General features: G+C 38.3%; 2 protein-coding genes across 2 annotated transcripts; one reads left to right on the forward strand and one right to left on the reverse strand.

Annotated features, from left to right (window-relative positions):
- The first annotated feature begins 2,709 nt into the window (after positions 1–2,709).
- LOC139710651 (uncharacterized) lies at positions 2,710–13,354 on the forward strand. The gene is made up of 10 exons (XM_071622572.1): positions 2,710–2,826; positions 3,801–3,888; positions 4,521–4,674; positions 6,272–6,439; positions 7,634–7,722; positions 8,397–8,456; positions 9,164–9,267; positions 10,820–10,920; positions 11,658–11,783; positions 13,237–13,354. The coding sequence occupies exons 1-10, from the start codon at positions 2,710–2,712 to the stop codon at positions 13,343–13,345; spliced, it is 1,116 nt and encodes a 371-aa protein (XP_071478673.1). The 3' UTR covers positions 13,346–13,354.
- Positions 13,355–21,344: 7,990 nt separating this feature from the next.
- LOC139710654 (sperm-associated microtubule inner protein 10-like) lies at positions 21,345–23,982 on the reverse strand. The gene is made up of 3 exons (XM_071622577.1): positions 23,936–23,982; positions 22,605–22,698; positions 21,345–21,572 (listed from the first exon to the last, which is right to left on the reverse strand). The coding sequence occupies exons 1-3, from the start codon at positions 23,980–23,982 to the stop codon at positions 21,345–21,347; spliced, it is 369 nt and encodes a 122-aa protein (XP_071478678.1).
- Positions 23,983–24,854: the final 872 nt, after the last annotated feature.

Genomic DNA, 24,854 nt, shown 5'->3' on the forward strand with positions numbered 1-24,854 from the left:
AGCAGCTTTTAAAACACTCAATATTCAGCTTAGGTGGTGCCTGAACAAGACTGTTGAGGAGGGGGTGGAGTAGACTGTTGGATACTCGGTGATGAGTTTGGGCACTGACTTCTCGCGGTACAGGGAGGCATACAATGCACAAAGTTGTAGGTTGGCTATAGGGAGGGATACGTGCATTCTTGAAGATGATTGTTTTGACTTTGCTCATGTGGTGCATCTGGCATCAGAGGTTGTGTCTAGTATTGCATCAACAGCATGTTGAATCCTTTTCACATCTATGCACAGCTGGTCCACACGAAGGTGTAAACTATTGTATCGCATACAAATGTGTTTCATGGCTTTACATTTGAGAACACAAAATGTCACTAATGTTCTGGTCTTCATTGTAAGATGGTATGCACTTCACAAACAAGCTGTTCCGTGAAGACTGAAGTGAGTCATTGACACTACATGAGGTTGTAATTTGCAAAGCGAAATGGCGGCAAATCTCAGAATTTAGATCTGGATATATCTGTGCCAGTTCTCCTGCGTAGAAATCGGTCACAGAAAATTTCGTCAGGCACTGTGCTATGTACCTTCAAAGTGAGATCAATAGAATACAATCAACTGTCGGTGGTAATACCTTTCGGAAGTTGTATTTGAAGGATGAGGTGCCTGGTTGTCCTTGACACTTATTCGTCCGTAGAGGTTTGAGTTTCACTGTGGTGCCATGTATAGAGATAATGTATCAATGAGTTCGAAATATGTACACAATGTTTTTGCTATAAACTTACCGAGTAATGCTTGATGATGAATGTCATAGGACATGAACCTCGCAGTGTAAAAGTTAACTGTCAGAGTCCAGTAATCAAAAGCAGAAGAAGGTATAGCTGTCCAAAGTAACAAGATACAGACGAACGGGCGGTGAGTTGGCTCAGTCGGTAGCGCGTCTGCCTCACGATCACGCGGCCCGGGTTCGAACCCGAGTCTGGACTGAGCAATGTTGTGTGTAAGCATACCGTCCCCTCTAGCAAGAGGCAAAAACACTCTGTCCCTCGGATAGGACATTAAATGGAGGTCCCGTGTATGAGAGAGTAACAACTCATGCACGTAAAAGATCCCGCTTCATTCATTCATAGCAAAGAGCAGGGTGTTTAACCCAGTGAAGTGGTCCCATCTCACATCCAACTGGACCCCATGGAAGACCAGCTTAACGTAGCTGAATATGGGCTATCCAGCCATCTTCTCAGATGGAAAAATGAACAAACAAACAAACAAACAAGAACGATGTTTACATTATTTTGTAATTATGGGACTATGTAAAAATGAGTACAGAAATTACACGCAACGTGGTGAAGAAAATATCCATAGTTTAATGCATTAAAAGATGTTAAAATGTTCCCAGTACAACAGTCAATTCACAATGTATACTAAAATGTAAATATCCAATATGAAAGATTAGAGAAGAAAGATAAAATGTGAAAATTGTGAGATAATCCTTAGGAAATGTCGAACTTGTTGCACATGTCACACGTCAAACATGTCATGATTAAAATGTATGTGATGAATGTAATATCTTCAAAAATATTTCTGATTATGTAATGAGTGGCAGTATCATTGAAGAGATTAAATTGTTCCCTTTTTGATGACTGCCTTAATTAAAAAAAAAAAAAAAAACACCTAAAAAAAAAAACTTTGAACATGGCATTACCTGTTTTTGGATTCAAACTCATCATTTGTTTTATCCCTATAACAAGTTATTTCAACCAAGATTGTATTCCCCCTCACCTGCAGGATAGTTTGGCTAAAGCAATATGTACAGCATCTATGGTATTCATTCTCATACAGTGTATGACATGGCAAGTCTCATTCTCATTATAACATACTCTTATGGAAATCCAAGAAATAAAAGCTTTTCCTTGGAACTCATTGAGAGAATGATAAACAACACAAAAACTACAAAACGTACTAACATCAAATCTTGAATAGGTAATTTTTTTAAGTAATCAATAGAACACAAAATAACAAGTGATATAAATGAAATGACAATGAAATGAATCAATAAGTAAATAGTATTTTAAAACAAATATCCTTGTCATAACAATAAAAGGTAGGTTTGAAACTTATTCAGCAAAAAAATGGAGGAACCCACCAAAAAACCCCCAGAAAAAACCCAGTGCTTGTAATGTGCCAGCCTCTCTGAGGAGAGCCAAACAAATGGATAGGGAGTATTAGAAATGTACATATGGATATAGACATACTGTATAGCCCACAACTCAAGAAGACATACTCTGGACAGGACACAGTTACGTATGATAACATAAGCAGTGACAGGACAATACAAAGACAAAGAAAGGATAAATAAATGCATAATTTTTTGGCTCTGAGTTCTGGGTTGTGAAATCATCAAACATTAAGCAATTAGACCAGACTTAAATGAGGATGATTACTTGGATGTGCAGGGTCTCCCTGTAGGTCATAAATAAAAGAATGATAAACATGTTACATGTTCTCAATATATGTTCCAATGTACAATTTGTAGTTTTACCCCAAAATTCTGTGACTGTCAAGTAGTAGCTCCCCTTCATATGCACCCCCTTTACGTAGAGATGGCTTGTCAGTCCAAAGTTTGTGCTGGGGTATGTTAAAATGGATAAAAGCATGTAAGGACAGCTTTCTTTCATGTATTCAGCACTCTTATGTTCTCTCTTCAAAACTTGTGAACTGCAGATGGCGGCCATGCGGCGACAAGTCATCAGTCTGCAGAAGTACTGTACCCAGTCCACCAAGGCCAAGCTCAAGAGCTGGAGGCTGAAGATGACGAAAAATGTCCAGTGCTCCATGGAGGTATTTCACTGTGGCAGAGTTTGGTGCTTTGAATGGTCATGGTTAAAAGACAAAAGTGGCAGTATTTGGAAGCACCACCATTTGAGAAAAGTAGTGGCAGTGATAGCAAAGCTGCCAATTATCCCTGATTTCAAAGGAGGCCCTCTAAAAACATAAATATATCTCTTCATGCCATGGTAACAGAATATGAGACCCTTCATGATTTGGAATCATTTTTATCTATTGACTATTAGATAGGCCTTAGCTAGATTTTGTTTTTATGCTGCTTTGTAGTGGCTAAATTTCTCGCCTTCAAAATTCATGACTGTTTCCTCTGATGTTTCACATACATTTTGATGTGCTCTTTTTTGTAGGTCTGGCCCATGGTTGTGGTATCAGATTACAATTACTGATCACAAGTCAAGCAAAATGATAGATTCTTCATTCTGTGTATTGGCCTATGGTAAAAAAAAACAAAAAACAAAACAAAAACAAAAACCTCCAAATAATCAAAACCATTTCTTATTATTATTATAATCGTAAAGATGTGTATGTTATGAATCACAAAAGCAGTCTCTGGTTGGTAAAATAATGAAAATCATTGCCCACTGAGTCTTTAACCAGTGGCAAGGTGCTAGATCTTGGACACTTCAAGGTAAATTACTGCAGTTAACTCCAGAGAAGACTTTTTTAACTGTCAAACAAGTAAATCTTGGGTGCCAGGCATTACCTAGACCTGCGCTTTTTAACTGTTTCATCCTGAGGCCCCATTTGGCTCCTACAATCTTTTTTTTTTTTTTTTTGAGGCTTAGTTTATAGATGGAATGCAGATCCATTTTTTAAAGTTTTCGATGACATTCTGGTCCACCTGTGAAAGCTTTGTGGCCCAAAGAAAAACAAAAAACAAAAAAAAAATACATGTACATGACATTCGGTTCCGCAGTGGTAGAGCCAATGTGAGTGTGGCATGATATGTATCTTTTTCTCTATGGCAGGATTCTTGCAAGCGTCTGGACAGCAAGTTGGCCAAAGTCACTGAAAGCCTCACCACCATCGAACAATGTGTGGAGGACATCAAATCCTGTGAGTCCTTGTGAGATGATAACTGGGGGCTTCATTCTTGTGTTTTCTTGTGAAACTCTCATTCACTTGTTTCTCTGTGGCTTTTTTTCCCCCTCGAAATAAGTACTCCTGCATTGGCAAATACTCCAGGCCATAATTATGTGCTACTGTACCTGGGTCAAGATGGACATTGTGAAGAAATAAGCTCATCGAAGCATGCATGCACTGAGGGGATTTGAACCTAGATCACTCTTAAATCTATTATACCAAAGGGTTAATGCCCAGTGTAGAGGAAATAGAAAAAAAAAATTAATGAAGTTGTCTTGTATCAGATCCCAAAGTGAGTGGCAGTTTGATGTCACTGTAAACCTAGAAATATTTGCGGCACAAAACTTTTGCAAATGGGAGCCGATGACCTTTTTTTGCGGCATGAAAATTTCTTGAATTGACAACTGGCATTCAATGCATTCTGTAAGCAAAAACTTTTGCAAATCTCAGCTCCTTGCAAAATTTGTGAAAGTTTCATACATTCAAAACTTTCTGGTTAACAGTATATGTTTGTGACAAGCGTTAGGCACCAAAAAGATAGTGTAAAGTAGTTGGGACAATGCTGATGTTACTACATGTGTATCTGTTGATTCATGTACAAACAGTGGAGGCTACCCTCGACACTACCCTAGCAGACCTAGAGCAGATCCATCCTCCATCTGAGGAGGAGAAGGCGGAGCTACTTGAGGGACGGGCCAGACTGGAAACCATGACAACAGCGCTGAGAGAGAAGGAGTCGTCTGTGAAGCATGCTGAAAAGTAAGAACTCGATATCCCATGTCAGTAATCCCTTGGACAGTTGTCCCTTTTATTTGGTGTTTTGGTACATTGACTTAATGACCATGCCTATACAGTGAGGTGGGTTTGAGGTTCATGCCCCACGAGGGCCACCATAGTGCTTAAGTCCTTCAACGAAATGCTTTCTCCACAATGTGTCTTCCTCCCTTTGTGTAAGTATAAATAGCCAGTAGAAAGTTGACTGCTGCTGTAGTAAGTTTTGTTGAGTGCCAAAATGTGGCAGCTAGGCTGGAATATTTCCCCTCATGGAGTTAAAAGAGTGGCCTGTAGGTCTCGGGATAAATTCCTGTGATCAGGGTGATATAATTATTTTACATGGTGCTGTGAACACCACATTGAATTTGAAATATACGTATGTGAAAATCAAATACCTAGGTAATAAGCAAACAAACAACTACCAAAACAAAACAAAACAAACTAAGACTGACATAAGTGTCGGTAACTTCCTCACACTATATATCCCAAGACAATCAACCCTTGATGCTTGTTGTTGGATGATTGTCTAGTAGGCAGAAATGAGTTAATAGTGCTAGATGTTTAGCAGTCAGTCAACTGTCCAAGAATCTTCTTGACAGGTTTCTTTTCTATGATTTTCTGTTTGTTTACAAGGGGACTCTGACTTTCAACATTCCTTTTCATCTTTCCTTCCATGTTAGAGTTTTATTTCAAAGCTCTCCTTGCCTTTCATTTCCATTTCAATAAAAAAAAAAACAACTGGTACTTGCTGTGCCATTATTGCTTCCAACATTTGGATCAAATCCACCTGCAAACCTTTAGACACCAAACTCAGCTGACGTCTCTCCCTTCCCAATAAACAGCCCAGCCTGCCCCAATCCCTGTACTTGTTCTGTCACAGATATACAGAACTTTGTTTATATGTAAAAAAAAAAAAAATGATTTAACTGTCGTGATGTCAGAAAGCTCAGCAGAATGCTGTCAACATGCTTAAAGATGTCTTTAATACAGCATTTCATAAGGGTGTGTTTATGCTGAATTTGCAAAGGCAGAATTAGTATTTTGAAACAGTGATCCAAAATGCTGTTCACATGAGTACTGTAAATGCTCACTTGTTTCAAGCTCAAGAAAGAGATAATTTCCTGAAGATGCATTGTGCATTGTTTAAAAACTGTAAATTGCTATTGCAGCGAGCTGTTCAGCATACATGTCCACTTCATGTGACCCAAAAAAGTGTTGAGATGATGTCAAAATAAGCATCTTTATATGTGATTTTGTGTATATGCTTCCCTGTTAAACACATTTAGAGAAAATTGCCATTCGTATTAAGATGCACCTTTTTGTGCATTTTGAATCAGCATGTTGAAATGCTGTTTATATCAAAATACATTGGGACACAACCGTGTTCAATAACTAAATGCTTTTCAAAATTCTGATTATAGCCCCCAAATAATTGAGCATTGACCCACTGAAGACGAGTTAGAGTAAACTCGGGTTGGTGTCTATGGGAAATGCACGTTGTAGCAAAATCAGCCCATCCTCAAGCAGTAAAAATTTCCTCACTTGAATGAGTATCCATTTTTTATTTTCATGAATCTTGCAGTGAAAGAGGGACCCTTGAGACAGAGAAATCACGACTGCAAGGAGAAATTAATGAGCTGGAGACGGAGAGGGAGGATCTGAGACAGTGGGCGGGGAGAAAAGAGGATGGCATCAGTGAGATGGAGACTGAGCTGGCGAGAGCACGGCAGGAAGTCATCATGATTCAGAGGTAGAGCATGTTGATTTTTATATAGGCAGTTACATTTTCAGACCTTCCAACCATTCCTAATATGGAGGAAAGAATCTGAATTTTGACCATTTCCAGCTCTTGTTTCAATGAAAATTTCCTATTTTTCTCGATAATTTTACTACACACTCCTGTGTGACCTGCTCTTTTTTCCTATTTTTGAGTCAGTTCATCCCTATTTTTCAGTCAGTCAGGTTGGGAGGTCTGCATTTTTGCTGTGTTTTGCTTACTTCACCCCCTTCATAATTCTTAATCCTTTCTGAGCCAGGAACTTTGAACAGTGTGTACAACAGTATGGAGTTTCCTGTGCCCGTCGCACTCAAAATATAGAAAAGGTTTAACAACGTGCATCCTTGCATTTTCAAATCCTTGTCAGTGCTTCTCACAGCATGGTTGTGAGGGTGCTTCTTTATGGCACTGAGCAAATTCCAAAACTGACTACTGTACGAGATGAAATTTTCACATACAGATATTTTCGCGAATTGCTACTTGGAGGACATTTTGGCGTGTTGTTTAATAATTTCGCGGTTGCGAGGGTCTAACTGAACTTACTTGTGCGTTGTTATTTTCGCGTGTTTTTTTTTTTCGCGGTTCGCGGTTGAACACATTCAAATGTCTATGAAGTAAATGTGATGCCTTCAAACTGATGAGATTGCGTTGGCACTAAGGGGAAAAGAAGTAGGAGAAGAAAACAACTTCCCAAGTGTTCAAGAAGTTAAAATGATATCATACAAACATATTTGTGTTGGGATCTTTTTTTGTTTATTTTTTGTTTGTTTGTATAAGAGTGGCAGAAAATGCATTGCCATGGTAACAACATTTTGGCAAGAAATCTACATGTAAATGCTTGTGGAGAAAACTATTTCTAATGTTTTTAAACTCATCAAATAAATTTGGAGCTCATATCAGTCTTGAAATTTTCCTGTGCAAAGTACTCTTATGGACAGTTGTAATGGAAAGTATGTTACTGTGGTAATGGCATATCATCCAAAAATGAATATGGAAAAGCACTTTATCTCATGCATAACTGCTTCCTTAGGTCAGATGTAGTTTTAATTACCCGCACATGGCAATAATGTTGGACAATGGTGTGATAATCCCCTTCAGTGATGTTCAATTTCTTTTTATTTGATTCTTTACGTTTAATGTTCGATTTTCTTTTATTTTTAATCTCAGATTACAGGAATGGAAGCTAAGGGAGTTTGCTGACAACTGCTACAAGTTTTCCTTCCTGTGTGACTCACTGATTGTTGTTGCACAATGTGGTGAGTTATTTTTCATCAGTATCAAAGATGAGGATTTATTCATTTAAAAAAAAAGTATGTTTTATAATGTGGGGATTTATCATCTTTATGAAGCAGACTAATTGTACAACAACAGACAATATCTGTCATTTCCTTAGCTTCTCTGCATCCCGCATCCACGTATGTCTGGTATCACAACCCAAGCAATTGCACAACATTTTTTTTTTCATTTTTTTTTTTATTTATTCATTTTTTTTTAATCTGCTGAGACCAGGAGAAATCAAATTGATGAAAGGTCTTCCAAGTTTTCCAAGGTTTTCAGAGTTGCAGCCTTGACTTGTTGGAAATCTTTAGTTTCACTGTTTTATGTATGGTTTCCTGTCATTGTGCCCACTGTTTTTGTCATATCGTGGTTAGAAGAGATCAGACGGTCAGCCTTGAATGACCAGTACCCTGTCCAGTTCCGTAGTCTGCTCTAATCAATGCTCGCTGTATTTCTATGTCATCTTTGTCCAATGCCACTACAGACATATTTTTAAAAAAAGCTATAAAGTGATAAAAATGTGCAGGTCAGGCAGGCTGAAAAAAAAATTGTTGCATGACACTACTTACTGCCCTGTGAAAGGCTCGCAGCAGAATTAAAACTTGTTTTCTTTATTATATTTTTGTCTTTTGTATTTCTCTTATTTTGTCAGATGATGCCACAGGGGATGATGCAAAACTGTCTGGTCTGAAAATGGAGAGCAGACTTGCTGGTGAGTGACATATCAGAATAAGATAAACTCTTGGCAAGTACAGATATAGAAATTTTATTCAGCATGGTTTATGCGTACTTCACATTTCCCCATTTTTGAAAGCAAAATATGTATGTGTTTTTGCATGCATTTTGTGTTCTTTATATTCTTGAGGGGAAGGGAAGTCAGTAACATTTCTCGGGGGTGTTTCATCAACGTTTGTCAGCGCTGACAACTTGAATCACCATAGTAACTGTCAGTGACCAGAGCATCTCAGCCAATCAAAATGAAGGATTTTGCTGAAATTGTCAGCGCTGACAAACGTTGATGAAACACCCCCCTGGGCTACAGACATTGTCAGCCGTGATGATGTTCAAAATATGAAAGTCTCATGTGGAATATAACTTTGCATTCTCATTGGTTCTCACAAACCACTTGTAAACAAGAATGAACCCGTGTGTGCAAACAAGAAGTTTGAAAGACACGTTGTCTCATTTATACTTGATACTTTGTGTACATCATATTACAACTCTTTCCATTTGATCTGAAAATGTGTAAAATGAGTACAGATGTAATATCAGAACTTTAAATGTTTATTGAAGCCTTCAGCATCATTGCTCCTGGAACTTGTGACAGTGGTCTTTGATGGGAAGAAGTTTACTTGGAAAAAAACAGCAAACCACCAAAATTTTATCTCAATGATTCATCCATCTTCATTATTCCCATAGATGACGCCTGCGCCTCAGCCCAGATGGCACACTCTGTGTTCTTCAGCAGCGTTGATGGCGAGAGATTGAAGTCCCTCTACCCCACCCGGGCTGCCCTTCCGCTGGTATGAAGTCTAATCACTTACCACTCAATGCAGACATATTGTTTGTACTGCACACAATGTCTCCAGTCAGCACGTATGAAATGCTGGCTGGCTTGAGTACATCTTTTATTCCAGACATGTTGACATGTGTTGCACTGGTTCCTGATGGTAATACCTTCCACGCACTCCCACTTCACCTTCCCCTTCCTTGCCCTGGAATTAGAGACATCGCAATTAATCCTTTAGAGACCTTCAAACCTCCATGGAGATATATCTCTTCCTCTTGTTTGTGAGAATCTGAAGTCTTGGCTTCTCGTTAATTATGCTCAGTGACTTTGTTTCATAATCTCTTTCTCTTTCTCTCTTTCTGTCTTTGCCTTCAGCATTCAGAAATAGATTTAGGGATGTTGTGTGACCTACCAGTATCTGATTGATTTGATCGTGTGGTAGTAAAAAGAAAAAAAGATGAAAATTAATATCTACATGGTTTCTCAACCTATTTAAAAACAGGTCAGTTGACCTTAGATGAATAGTTCAACAAACCAAGATCTTCGTGGTCTTTCCTCTTTCCCTTTATTGGTATGGACCACCAAGATGTGCTGATTTTAACACACTGGTTATTTGAAATACACTGTAGTAAAGCTCCCTTCACTAAGGAATGTTGACATTTAGCCTAAATATCCTTTAGTTTAGAGCTAAGCCATTTCTCTCTTTTTTTTTCTTTGAATGGAAAATTTAGTCCTATTTTGATGAGGCAAGTTGTGCAGTTGAGCCATATTTGCTTGTAATTCTATATTTTCCAGTCTCCAGAAAATGTGATAATACAAAATACAATTTTGCTTTTGTTTCATTCATCACTATGATTAAACAAAGCAACATCATATCATGTAGAAGAAAGAGAAATTGTTTCTTATCTTGAGTTCTCTGATTGTATGTGTGTGTGTGGCAGGGTGGTCCACAAGCATGTCGCTGCAACATGCTAAAATTCTTGCGCAACATCCTCAAAAGCCAGTAACATGCTATGCAACATCCTCAAAAATTTGCAACAAGCTCAAAATAAAATGTATTCAAACATGTGAAAAACATGTGAAAAACATAAGAAACATGAAACTACCTGGTACTTGGATATTTGTATGCAAAACGTGAAAGAGAACATTGAATGTAAGCAGCATGGAGAGCATGAAGAGAGATATGCTGCGAAATATTGCGTACTACATGCTCATGATGTGCGCTCCGTGCACATACAATTTCTGCAATATTCTCAGATTCTGAGCTTGCAACATGCTAAAATTTCAAGATGTGGACCACCCTGGTGTGGGTGGGTGGGAGGGTATTGTCTGTTGGTCTGGAACAACATTTCTTTAAACCCCCTTTTTGTGTCTTTATTTTGTGCTCATCCAGAAAGCCTCATGATGGAAAATTGCAGATCTCATTCACAGTTTAAAACAAAGTACCCTGTGAATCAGACATCTTGAGTTTGGACTGTCCAACCCCACAATGGGCGTGGAGATGGAAGTGCCCTTGTAGTGAAAGTTAATGACCACTATCTTTCCCATAAATTTCCCCCAATCAGCTGATGCAACACCTTTCGGACATGGTCATCCAAGCCAGACTGCTGGAGGCGGAGTGCAGCGAGGTGGATTTCTGGCATCCTATTACGGTAACCAAAAACAGGTGAGCTGGCAGTCAAGTTTTTTCTAGCACCTGCTGTAAAAGAGGACTAACTGTAGAATTATCACAATAATGTCCTGCAACTTTCCCTCACCTCAGCTGAAACTATGTGAAATGGAAAGGAAAATGACCATAACAATTTTTTTTTTTTTTTTTTTGCTGTTGGTCTCTGTACTTTCTGGTCAAAGCAGTAGGGGATGTGGGTTCAATTCGCAGGATAGTTACTTCTTTTTCACTTGGTTTTCATTATAATACAAATTGAGAATATGGTCTTATTTACAGAGAGTAACAGTCAAAATAGGAAACCTCTTTACTTAGATGAAACATAGTCACTGTCATTGTGTGGTGGTCATTTTTGGACAAGTTGGAGAAAGTTAACACAAAACTGTTAATAAACATTTGTGGGATCAAAAGCATTATTGTTTTTCAGTCGTCATTTACAGCTTACTTGCATGTTTAGTGTGCCCATTATTATTTTTTTTCTGTTGTCTCAGTCGAGATGAAGTTCTATGAGATTTCATGTAAAATTGTATCATAAATGTCTGATATACAAAGTGAATACAAAATGCTCACAAATGAAAAGGGTAACGACTTGTAATTTCTCCTAGAATCTGATCCATTTTGCCTCCTCAAGCATTCATGTTATATCCCTTCTCCTTTCCCTTTCTTTCATCCATTCTCCTGCTCAATATTCTTTGCACACATCCATTCACAAACTGATTGACGTTCCGCTCTTCCAGGCTATCAGTCAAGTTCTTCAGCGAGGAAGCCCACTCCATGTTCTCTGTCCATCTGGACTTGTTGCCGGGTCAGTACCCCGCCACGCCCATCCCCTGCACCTGTACAGTCAGATTTGGTAGCATCAGGTAAGAGCTGGTTGCCACTCCTAGCAATAACTTCCAGTATGAGGGTATTTTTTATTGCAGAGATACCTTTTCTGCAAGCTTTGCTGTGTCCACAGAATCACACATAACATGCACGGATGGCAATTGTCATAGATGGAATTACATTTGTCGACTTTTATGCTTTGGCAGTGATAAAATGTGCCATCAATTTCCCATTTTCTCAGAGTGCATAGGATTTCTGGTTCCATGTGAAAAATCGTGTGTTTATGATTTTCTTTGAAAAAAGACACACATCAAGATGCTTTTGCATGCATATGAGGGCTACTAACTTTGTGGAAAATGACTCATTTTTAATTGCAGTCACTTGTTTAATGTGTGAGTGCCTCAAAAGAATACAGAATAATCCATTATGATTGAATTTCTGTTCCCTTTGTTCAAAATAGAATAGTGGGAACATTGATACACCTCTTTAATCGATTTCATACGGGAACCTCTTGTACTAGGTTCCTGTGGCGTCAACTCCTACCGGTAAACGGAACCTGGTATACCAGGTTCCCAAAATGTGTACAAGAGTTTCAGCATTCATGGCCTAAATTTATGTTTGTGATATACTCGCCAGAAAAATGACTTTGATTGAAATATTAGAGTTTCTTCTATCAATATCTGTTCTTTTTCTGTATCAAAACTGTGTATTTTTGTCTAAGTTACGTTTTCCAATGTTGTAGTGTGCTTGTTCTGCTACAGTTGTATACAAGTCTTATGAAGGCGTATGTACTACCCTCCCATGACAAAAGGAAGTAACTCTGAATTTTATCAAAATTATTTTTCTTTTCTAGATTTGGGGGATTTTTTTTGTATGCTCTACATGATGGTGAAGAAATTGAGGTTGCATGACCCCAATTTTCAAAATATGAACATTCAAAAGGGAGCAACTCTACAGATTTCCTCATGAAACAATAATATTTTCTTCATTTTGAAACTCATTCCACAGAGTTGCTTCCTTTTGTCATGGGACGGCAGCTTAGCAATCAAAGCTGAGCTCACTAGATTTGACTTTCGATGATGAGTCCATTTGGGTACCCTTGTAAGGTATAACAAAAGAGTTTGCGAGCCCATCAGCGCATGCTGTATTCATATCTCACATCAGATCCATATTTTGCATTGTTCAATGGCACATGCAGTTGACAGCGGAAAGGGGAAACATGTACTTCTTGACTGCTTTCGCACAGGTGGATTACCAACCTGTCCATTCTCTGTCGACAGGCAAAAAGAATATAGTTTTGGTGGCATTGAAGGCTCGCGAAGCATTGCGGGAGGAAAGGGTTATTAGACTGGGATATTTCCGTGCTCTATGGGGGGTCTGGGGATGGGGGGGTGGGGGGAAGCTTACCTCATGATATAAGAAAGTGATGACCCAGAAACTGACCTTGTATTCATGAAGTTTTTATTGCTTTCTCTACCAATCCAAATCTAGGGAGGAGTCTATCTGTGAGGTCATGAACAGTGTCACCCCAGGCTGGAGATATGTGACCAGACTCATCAGTGCAGTCAAAGACCTCATACGGAATCACCATAGTGTTTGATCCTGATCGTGGACACGTGTGTGTATATGTACTAGAGAGGATTTGACATCTCTACATTGCATGCAGTATCATTAAATGTATCAAGTGTTTCTCCTCAAAAGTGTTCAGAATGATGTATTGCAAAGGAAACTTCATACACAGAAGGTTATACAGAGAGCAGAGACCGATACTGAGGGATGTCTGCTTGAAACTTTACTTGATACCAAATCCTGACATGATTCAGCATCCTATCTGGTTGAGTAATTTGGTTAGAAAAGGCACTTCTACTTTGATAGTATTCACATGTCGCCTTTTTTTTTTAAAATTGACAGCATAAAAGATTGTCTTGTCTTGTACCATATGACTTTCATTTTAGGATATTCGTAGTAGGCAGTTGCATTTTGGGGAAGAAAAATGCTGACTCTGCTTCCATTATGACACTTTAAGCAGATAACAGTGTGGGTGAAAGATATCAAAACAAGCTGATCAATTTTATGCGTAGTTCTAGCTCCTAGAGTATTGATAAAGCAATGTCCATGCATTATTTCCACTTTGCCAATACTACTGTGTCAAGCCACTGTTTCAAGTCTCAAAGATATTACTCTCCGGTAAAAAGATGATTATAAAGAAGGTGTAATTATGAATCCAATTTCACCAAGCAAACTCAAAACATAAGGACTTGGAAGAATCACTTGATGTAGAAAGGTTGGATCATTGCAATGAGAGCTTCTGCCCTAGTGCATAAATAATTATGTGTGTTTGAATTCAGTATATATCTCATGTGCTGAATTCTGGACATTTTTTTTTTTTTTAAAAGAGAGGCAAGTTATGTGGAATTTCACAAATACCCATGATTACCGATACTCTGTGATGCCTACCAGTTGCAAGAACAAGCATTGTCTGTCTATCTATCTGTCTGTCTGCCTGTCTGTCTGTCTGTCTGTCTGTCTGTCTGTCTGTCTGTCTGTCTTTCTGTCTCTGCCTCTCATACTCTCAGTTTCTTTCACTCAGTGACAGTTTGGTGTATACAATTTTAAGATGGTTTGATTTCATGGAAGTGGAAATGTATTTCAGCAACATAAAAACTGTTAACCTTATATAGCTGGGGCTATTTTGAATTTGGATAGCCAGTGGGGGGGGGGGGGGCATATTATGGCCCCACAAAAGTCATTGGAAATTGCCATTTTTGGTGACATTGGTCCAGAAAATGTGCTATATGTCGGCAAGTGTACACCCTATTTTAAAATCATCGCAAAAAGATGTCAAGAGGGGGCTTATATAGCCCCACCCCCCCCCCCCCCCCACGGCGACATAGGGTCAAGGATGCCGACAAATGTTATCAAATGGTTTGGGATATTACGTTTGTTTTTGTTCAAGTATCATATTCCTTGCATTGGTTAAGATGTCCTGAAACTGACGATGCTATCTGCCTTTCTCACTATGCAGCGAGAAAGGCATCAATATCAATACATAATGCATTTCTTAAAGATATGACTCGTGGTATGAATATGTACATAATGTGTGTTTATGTGTACAATGATTTTAATGTCTCGATATCTTTCCAAACTTGCAGATCAACTTTATCAACACAGGAGAAATGTGATATGTTCTCTCCTTTAGCAATTTCTCACTGCAGAAATCTTTAAGATCTGGCAAAATTATGTTGAAACTGTATCCTGGTCGAGTTTTTAATTTGCACTTTGAGCGTTAGTTCATTGCATACATCTATGGACTTTGTTGTCCTGTTTTGTAAATTTCTTCTGTATATTTATGTTCATATGTATTTTTAAGCAAAATTATTTTACGAGAAATCGACAATTCTTATATGTCCTTACGTACCGCGTGTATTTAACCCGAGTTTGCCTCAAATCTTGACAGAAATTATTGTGAGTATAACCTTTGGAAGGGTTTTCATGCAAAGTTAATCCACCCCCTCAAAAAAAAAAAGAGTAATAAGAAATAACAAATGTAGTTGCACTTCACATGCTGTGGTACATATATATGGGAACAGGTTTAGACGATATACACTTGTATATAAATGATGGTCCCCATGGCCACATTTGCCTAATACCAGAAATATTTGCAAATTTGAGCCGATGGCCTTTTCGCAGCATGATTTTTTTTGTGTGCAAATTATGCCACTGGCATTCAATGCATATTATAGAGTAGACAAGAACTTTCACCTGCATTTAATTTTGTAAATCTTGGCTCTTGCAAAATTTGCAAAATTAAATAAGCCCAGCCCACTTTTACAACATACTGAAATATAAGACCATTCAAACAAAGATTCTACTGCCCTACCCTGACTTGCTGATGCATAAAGTTCACCTCACTGTTCAATGTTTGAATGCTCAATGTTGCGATGACCAACACTGCACACACCAGCCTGTGTTTATTCTATACTGAAAAGGAAATAATAAATCTAAGATTTAGGCCTGCAGTGGGAGCAATCCAATAAATTGTGTCTGTAGGGATCATAATAGAGTGATGTGGATGTGCCTGCCACAGTAAGGGATACCTTCAAATACATATGTACTGAAAGTATGCAGCAATACAGTATTAGTAGAATACATCAGTGAAAGTTTGAGAAAAATTGGACAATCCATTCAAAAGTTATGAATTTTTGAAGTTTCAGTACCACCATTGCTGGATGAGAAGACTACTGCAGTTTTTGATGGCACATGCGTAGAACGATATGAGGAAAATGAAGGGAAAATAAACACCAACAAATCATTTTCATCTTTCTGCCGTAGTAAAAGAACACTTGACTTGCCTCTTTCAGAAGGCAGAGGGAATATATTACCCTTTACTAACATATGTCAGTGTATGTCACAATATGTCATCAAAAAAAAAGTTGTGGAATTCTCTTTATATTTTCCTTATATCGTTCTACACATGTGACATCATACACAGTAGTAGTCTTCTCATCTCGCAGTGACTGCGAAGAAACTTTAAAGATTCATATTAACTCTTAAATGTTTTTTGTCCCCGCCGAACGAGTTCGAGCAGGGGACTATGAAACGGGCTCTGTACGTGTGTGTGTCCGTGCGTCCGTCCGTGCGTGCCAACGAGAGTATGCTTGTGTGGCTAGGAGAACAATAGTGCACAATAGATGGCCTTTATTCCGTCAGGCTTGTGTGTCTATTTTAACAAAAGGGAGAACAAAGGGGTAGACACACAAGTATAGCGTCCGTCCGTCCGTCCGTCCGTCCGTCCGTCCGTGTGTGCGTCCGTGTGTGATCAAAATGTTCAATTTGCTACTTCTCTGTCATTTATGAGCCAATTTTGATTCTGTTTGCTTTATATGATAGCACTACATGGGAGCTTTAAAACTTCTACACAGAATTTCAGTTGTGACCTTTGACCTTGACCTTTGACCTATATTGTACATTTTGCTACAAAATGCTACTCCTTCGCCATTTCTAACCCGATTTCGATTCCGTTTGCTTTATGTGATGGCACTAGGTGAGGGCTTCAAAACTTCTACACAGAATTTTGACCTTTGACTTCTTTGACCTTTGACCTTGATTTTTGACCTATATTGTACATTTTGCTACAAAATGCTACTCCTTCGCCATTTCTAACCCGATTTCGATTCCGTTTGCTTTATATGAGGGCACTAGTTGAGGGCTTCAAAACTTCTACACAGAATTTTGACCTTTGACTTCTTTGACCTTGATTTTTGACCTATATTGTGCATTTTGCTACAAAATGCTACTCCTTCGCCATTTCTAACCCGATTTCGATTCCGTTTGCTTTATGTGATGGCACTAGGTGAGGGCTTCAAAACTTCTACACAGAATTTTGACCTTTGACTTCTTTGACCTTTGACCTTGATTTTTGACCTATATTGTACATTTTGCTACAAAATGCTACTCCTTCGCCATTTCTAACCCGATTTCGATTCCGTTTGCTTTATATGAGGGCACTAGTTGAGGGCTTCAAAACTTCTACACAGAATTTTGACCTTTGACTTCTTTGACCTTGATTTTTGACCTATATTGTGCATTTTGCTACAAAATGCTACTCCTTCGCCATTTCTAACCCGATTTCGATTCCGTTTGCTTTATGTGATAGCACTAGGTGAGGGCTTCAAAACTTCTACACAGAATTTTGACCTTTGTCTTTGACCTTGATTTTTGACCTATATTGTACATTGGCTACAAAATGCTACTCCTTCGCCATTTCTAACCCAATTTCGATTCCATTTGCTTTATGTGATGGCACTAGGTGAGGGCTTCAAAACTTCTACACAGAATTTTGACCTTTGACTTCTTTGAGCTTTGACCTTGATTTTTTACCTATATTGCACATTTTGTTACAAAATGCTACTTCCGGCGGGGACATATATTACGCACCGCGTAATTTCTACTTTTCCTTGTTTTTTTTTGCAATTTTCCTCAAACTTCAATGATGTGTTCTACTAATATTGCTTCAGTCTCTAAATCTACTTGTATATGAAGGTCAACTTGTCCTTTAATGTGGTGTTCAAGTATCTGTTTCACCTTTGTTTATCATTTTTTTTCTTTACATTGATTTGATTTGATTTGATTTGGAACACATCTTTTTGAGAGTGTTTACATGCACTTATAATGTAAAAAACAAGAATGTATTCTGTAAAAATTACTGAAGTTGTACAGTGGAACCTCATCATAACAGGGTCAGATATAGAGAGATACGTGTATATACACGTGTACTGTACAGCCGATACATGTGTATAGATAATAAGGTAATTTTACATGTTCTATTCCTTTCATATTCTGTTTTTTCACTATAAAATGAGATACCCAAGCTGTATGAGACCACTGAATTCTTTGTCACACATTGGCAATGTATGACAAAAACATTTCAGTAGTCCCATACAGCTCGTTATGATGAGGGTCCTCTGTGATATTATCCAGGGACTTTGCACTGTATAAAGATTCTGAACACTCACTCCATCAGAATGGCATTGGCACTTTGATTAAGATGATCTGTAAATAAAATCAAGATACGTGTGTACAGACCTCAATAAAGTTGTGTCCAAAGCAGTTTCATGTATTGTCCTGTGTAGTTCGTGTGGGGTGAGGGGTTGGGGAAGGGGGATGGGCAGAAGAAAAGTGCCAATAGGGCCATATTCAGTGGAAACAGACGAGAGAAGAGTGTGCAATAATTCAGGAACAGAGTGAGGATTTCAGCTTTTAACAGCCTTTTAACTTTCCAGTGTTGGGAGACTCTACCCCTTTTGCAAACATGCCCTTAAAATGAAACCAAAATATACACAGGATCGAGTGAATGTAGCAATACAGGTGACTCCTGCTATAATGAAGTCCTTGGGACCAGCATATTATTTTCTTTTGTTATTATTGTATTGAAATTTTGTTACAGCTACTCGAATATAAAGATATGGAAGTGATAATTCTGGAAATTGAAGAGAATTTCATCGAAACCAAGACAGTAGTGTTCATTTTGAAAGGAGTGCACTGGTACACCCGTATTACAGTGTAGTACAATACATAAGTGAAGTTTGAGGAAAATCGGACAATTCATTCAAAAGTTATGAATTTTTAAAGTTTTGTGCTGCCATTGTTGGATGAGAAGACTGCTACAGTTCATGATGTCACATAGTTATGGAAAAGGATTTAAAATATAAAAAAGAAAATACAAATGTGTCCCTCAAAGTTTCATTTATTTAATGAAAAGTACACATTCTCTCAACTTGTTACTGACATACATGTATGTTAAGGGTAATGCTATTCCCCCCAGGTTTTCTAGAAAAGTGAAAATATGTTGAACTTCCATTATATTTTCTTTACATGGTTTTCCATGTGTGATATCACAACCTGCAGTAGTCTTTTCATCCAGTCATGGGAGCACCAAAACTTTAAAAATTCATACTTTTTAACAGATTGTCAGATATTCCTCAAACTTTCACTGTTATGTTCTTATTACTGCTGCATTCATTCAATCCATATTTATATTTGGGCTTCATTCCCCTTTAATGCCATCAATATCTTGCGAGCATATTGTATATACTATTTTTGTGAGTGCAGATTTAATTTGTAATTGAGACTGGGAGACTTGGGAGATAATGTAATAATCTTTTGCTGTGTTATTTTTATGAATATCAGGTCTACTCCGAAATTCATGAAAATATTACCACTGTGAAATGCCAGGTATATGGCACATACATTGTGAATCTATGATCCATGGATATGTCCCCGTGTGTTCATGTACATATACTGGGATACATACTTGTTACACAACTTTAATACACATAGAGAAACGAATGTATCCCACATACTTGTACAGTAGTTTGTATTGTACAGGGTTTTTATGCAACATTTCTGTAACTTTGCTCAGTTTTGGATCCAGATTACATGGTAGTTTGTGACCAACTTCCAGATTACAGCACTTCAGGCGGCGAACGTTTCACCGATTTTCATTCTCCATCATGGTCCTGCCAAGAACTGCTCAAAATAACTCTTTTGACATACATTGTGCACATACACTTCAAGATTTTCATTTAATAGTTCCTATGCTTGATTTTGAAAAAACAAAACAAAACAGTACAAATACAAAACAAAAATGCCCTGAAGAAGAAAAAACATGATAAACAATGTGTCCTTGCTTAATTGCATTACAAATTTTAATAAATACATGTATAAACAAGAGAGAATGAGCTGATACGTACTGTACAAAGAGCATCATGTACATTGCTGCTACACATACACGTACATTTTGTAATCATAAAGGCATAATTAATCAAGAATTCTCCATCTGCAAACTGCATAGAGATATGAAGCTATTATTGATTATGCGACAAGTCATTCTGTTTTCCATTGTACTGCAAGCAATTTAAAGAAAAACAGAGATGTGAGACAAAATATGTTCGCATAAATCACAGGAAAGCATGAACACTGGGAAGGAAGCAAGTGCTGTTACATTGTACCCTCTTCATAAAAATCAAAATCCTGCAATTGCAATACACCGTCTGCTTGCCAGAAGCAGCTCTTTCCTTTCATACATTCTATTCTCCAACGACATAAAGACCTCGCCCAACTAATCTCCTGTTTGTAGAAAGTCTTGTTGAGACCACAGTAAAGGCTTTGCACCCTGCAACTTTGGCAAAGTCGCACAGTGATTCACTGTAAAGTGACAACATTGTGGAGGTCCTACTTATGCAGTAGCTGATTATTTGACTTGAGGAGCTGAATGAAGTTGATTTATCCCCAAGTAAAGCTGAAGTGCCGAGCATACAGCTGTACGTAGGCATTCTGTATAAAAGTAGAACCTTATGTGAAATGTAAAATCTTTCGCCGATACCTGTCATGTAGCCTACACGACACGAAATGCAGCCTCACAATGTGGCATAACATGTTCGAGTTGCCAATTTACACGAGTGATTAAGGAGGCACTAAAGTAAAATGGAGGGCGAAAGAGCTTTTGGTATTCACACACACACGAATATTGTAAGATGTATGGCGCTCACATTAAAAAGAAAATCTTCAAAAAGACAAAATTTAAACACATGATTTGAAAGCCACCCCTTAAAATTGAGAAAAAAAAATGGTTTAATTGTGCACCAGCTTTTTTTTTTACAGTAAATTCATGCAGATTAGACTTCATTCAATTTGTGTGTAATGAAAGTGTATGTTTATATGTACATGATATGTGTACTTTTCAACATCTGACATCACCAGCATATTCACAGATTTTTCCATTTGTAAGGATTTGTGCAAAAAGAAAACAAGCTCACCAAATTTAAGGGAATATAAAAAAGAATGTAATTAAGGAGGAATAATGGCACTTGAGTATCTGAAAAAAAAAAAACCTACAAAAAGAAAACATTGCAAGATTGTTCTAAGACCATAATTTCCAGATTAACCTTATCACAGGAGCTGGAGGATTTATCATTTGTCAATACTTCAATTACACTTTTCTTTCTTTTTTTTTCTGTATAGTCCACTCCAGTATAGTCCTATTCATGAATACCAGAGAAAATTTGGTTTCCTTCCTTCTCCTTGCAGTAAGAAGCATGCTACTGGTATTCCCCAGATTGGATATTGTCTCTGCGGAACATCAGGCTGCTCTGGTACTTGGATTGGGCGGTGTGGAACTCGGGACGGAGGGCGTCATATCTCTCCAGCACTGGGTGCTTGGCCTCCACCCGCTGGCGCGGCTCCACTTCGTTCATGCGCTCCCGCTTGTCAAGGAAGAGGCTTTCATCGTGTGGGCCCTTGGGGATGATGCCACTCATCTCACAGTTCTTTGGTGGTTTCAGAGGGAGGGAAAGAGAGAATACAAAGTATTAGGAAATCTGTGGGGTATGAGTTTCCTTCAAAAGTTTTCTTCTCCCCTCTGCTTTTAATCTCTTATTTTCATTTGGCAGCTATGCTAATCTGGCAACCTTTTATTGTGGTATATATTCTCTCACCGTTATCTTTTCATCTGATCATTATATGATTGTCATCTGATCATTATGATTGCTATGATCATCATTGTCAGCATCATCATTATCTTGTCACCATTACCACTAAGTTTAATCATTATTATTATCATATCTACAGTCATGATCATAATCATCTACATGTAATACATAAGCTATTTGTATTCTGTTGTTCACTTCTGTTTGTTTATGTGTTTTTGTTTCTTTGATGGTGAAATCTTCCTTCATTTTGTTAAGTTTACATGGTCACCAAAGCAATGAAGTATGCCACTATGGTTCAAGATGCACAGGAACATCTTTCATCAGTTTTCGATCTGTAAAGTTTTCAAAATTCCCTCTGTAATTTTGACAATTTAGCAGTTTCTAACTTTTTGGCATGAACTAAGTTTAATGAACAACAAACAGAAGAAATTAGCAGTTTCTGACTTTTTTGGCAGTACTGGTAATGAAGTTTAATGAACAACAAACAGAACAAAAGAAAAAAGATATTGAGAACAATCACCCAGTAATAGATAAATTTCTCAAGGTGTAAAATGTACGTACATGTACATGATAATACTGAAAGTTGTAACAAAAACATGCCAATCATCAGACTCTGTGGTCACAAAGAGGAGTCATAATTTTACTGCTAGTCCTGGGAACATGTCCAGACCAATTGACATACATGTACAAAGTTTAAAGGCCTATTTGCTATTGATTGCAAGAAAGTACACTCAACCTAATCTACATTGTACATTTAAGTCAGTCTCAAATGAGTTGGAAACACATCAAACTCAAGATTCAGTCAAATTTTGTTTCACGAAATGAGAACTGTGTGCCAGAAATGAAGATTTTTGTGATGTGGTGACTCACCATGACAAGCAGCTCTCGATTCTTCATGTCATTCTTCCATTCCGGTACGTATCGTCTTGGAATCACAGGGTGCAATTTGGAAAACCTTGGGATGCTGTGACAAAAATGGAAAAAGAGTTGACACAGATTACTATTAGATAGTTTTCTTCTGCACAATCTGGAGAGAAATTGAACTACATGTATAGATATAAATATTGGTATATATGTGCTGTAGGGCCTACACAAATGAATGTTCACCTGTTGAGGACAGGCTGATTTTGCAACAACAACACATATTTCCCATAGACACTTGCCCGAGTATACTTGGGACTCGTCCTCAACGGGTAAATGGTTACTGAGGTCAATACAATACATCACAAACGCATCAACTTGTAATGAGTAATTTTGCCAGTTTCTTGGACACAGAAAAAAAGTATAGACGCCTATCTATTGACTCATCCATGAATAACTGCTGAATTAAGTTCTTGCATGCCTCAAACTATCAAGCTACAATGTACAATTGTACATTAATACTGTTCCTATTGTATGACTAAAATTGCTGAGTAGGTCTACTGGCAGTTACATGTAGCACTGTCTAGTAACACTAACAGTATAAAATGTAAGTGGATTTTATTCATCTTTTGTTGGCTAAATAGAGCATAGATCTAGTCAACCCTCTCTCAATTTCATGGCAAAACTGTTTTTTGTTTTGTTTCCACAGCGTTTGCTTCACACGTACCAAAAAGAATGAGTCACATACACATACACAGAGCTACCGTACTGATCTTGATGTAATTCACATAGAGTTAGATCTTGTGTAAGCCATGCGGCAAAGCCCGACTGAACACCTACAAGCGTTGACCGAAAGATCGGTCTGTATCTGTCCGTCGGGGAATGTTCCGCGGAGACTGCGTCTGGCTTCACGGATCCCCTCCTACGGAGGACAGCGTTAATGGCAAAATACAAGAGAGTCCTCCGGACAGACGGATCTTTCTGTCTACTACAAGCGTAGCAATCTGCAACCCACGCTCGTCAATCTCCGACATAAACGGAGGGAGGAAAAGAAGAAGAAGGCAACTTTTGCACAAATTTACACTTACTAAAGTACACTTATTATGTGTCACAGACGCTGGAGTTATGGTTGTTTGATTGTGCACAAATCACAAATTGGTCGGTTGCAGTAGTGTTAGTGTAGAAGTGTCTACTGTTAGGCCTTGACTCTTAGACTGAGGCAGAGGTCTACGAATTTTCAGATTTTGCTATAAAATAATCTTTTCTTTAAACTTCCAAGTTTAACTTAATTTAATTTATTGAAGACCGATCGTTTGATGATAATAAAATTAGTCACTTACCTCTGGTAGCTTGTACCCTTGTCTTTCGTCGCCACTTTATCAGCCATGGTGATCGGAACAATCCACAATCTACAATCAGAAAAATAAAGTCTAAAAACACTGCCGTCTAACACTTGACAGTTAGCCAGTAAGCTCACACAGGCACAAGATTAGGCCCAGAAAAAATTTTACCAGGTGGTTCTTGAATCTTGTGTTCTGATAATGTGTAGTAATAGGTTTCAAAATTTGTTGAGATTAGACCCCTTTCCAATTGGCCTCTTCTGGATCAAGGAAACAACAGGGAACCTGAAGGAACTTACAATACAATACACTCGAATCTTTGATTCGAATCGTATACAACTCCTCCGCATATGCTTTTTCTTATCTCGCGTACACAGCCAGCTGGTAGCTCTGCGCCCGGCCCACCACCTGTGTGGTGTGTCGTTGTCATGGTGAGGTCAGAAGTTATTCAGCGCATGCAGGTAAAGTTTCCGGTTCCGGGTTGAGCATAAGCAACCCCCGTTCGACGAAGTGCCGGTGGCTGTGCGAGGTGAAAGAGTGACGCTATTTTCTGGCTGGCATATTGTAGAAACTAGTTGGATTTGAATATGTGAGTATGATCAGATTTCGGGTGATTCTATGCAATATTGTGAAAAGAAAAATAATGGTACATGACGGTAGTGGCGTAAGTAAAGTGATGACTGCCGAGCACCTGCTGTCCGCCTGTAGATATGTGTTGTGTGTATTGAGTGTACACATGAAAGTGCAGCAGAAGTAACACGTTTAACTACGAAGGAGCGAACTTGTCGAAGCTCGGGAATTGACGACACGACTACATCATTACCCTTGGTCGATCCCTGGACCCTGGTTCACCATGTCAGTGGTTTAGAGCTAACAGTTAGACTGTAAAGGCCAGAGGTAAACTTTACACCGACGATAA

The sequence above is a fragment of the Diadema antillarum genome, unplaced genomic scaffold, assembly GCF_040938485.1.
Source record: "Diadema antillarum isolate AM-2024a unplaced genomic scaffold, OU_Dant_1.0 seq00001551_RagTag, whole genome shotgun sequence".
Classification (NCBI taxonomy): Eukaryota; Metazoa; Echinodermata; class Echinoidea; order Diadematoida; family Diadematidae; genus Diadema; species Diadema antillarum.

Excerpts from the sequence above, each read along its gene's own strand:
- LOC139710654 (XM_071622577.1), bottom strand. The coding sequence starts at position 23,982 with ATGGCTGATAAAGTGGCGACGAAAGACAAGGGTACAAGCTACCAGAG. Across the intron at positions 22,699-23,935 it reads AAGGGTACAAGCTACCAGAG|CATCCCAAGGTTTTCCAAAT; the intron begins GTAAGTGACTAA and ends TTTTTGTCACAG. Across the intron at positions 21,573-22,604 it reads ATCGAGAGCTGCTTGTCATG|AACTGTGAGATGAGTGGCAT; the intron begins GTGAGTCACCAC and ends AAACCACCAAAG.
- LOC139710651 (XM_071622572.1), top strand. The coding sequence starts at position 2,710 with ATGGCGGCCATGCGGCGACAAGTCATCAGTCTGCAGAAGTACTGTACC. Across the intron at positions 2,827-3,800 it reads ATGTCCAGTGCTCCATGGAG|GATTCTTGCAAGCGTCTGGA; the intron begins GTATTTCACTGT and ends TCTCTATGGCAG. Across the intron at positions 10,921-11,657 it reads ATTACGGTAACCAAAAACAG|GCTATCAGTCAAGTTCTTCA; the intron begins GTGAGCTGGCAG and ends CCGCTCTTCCAG.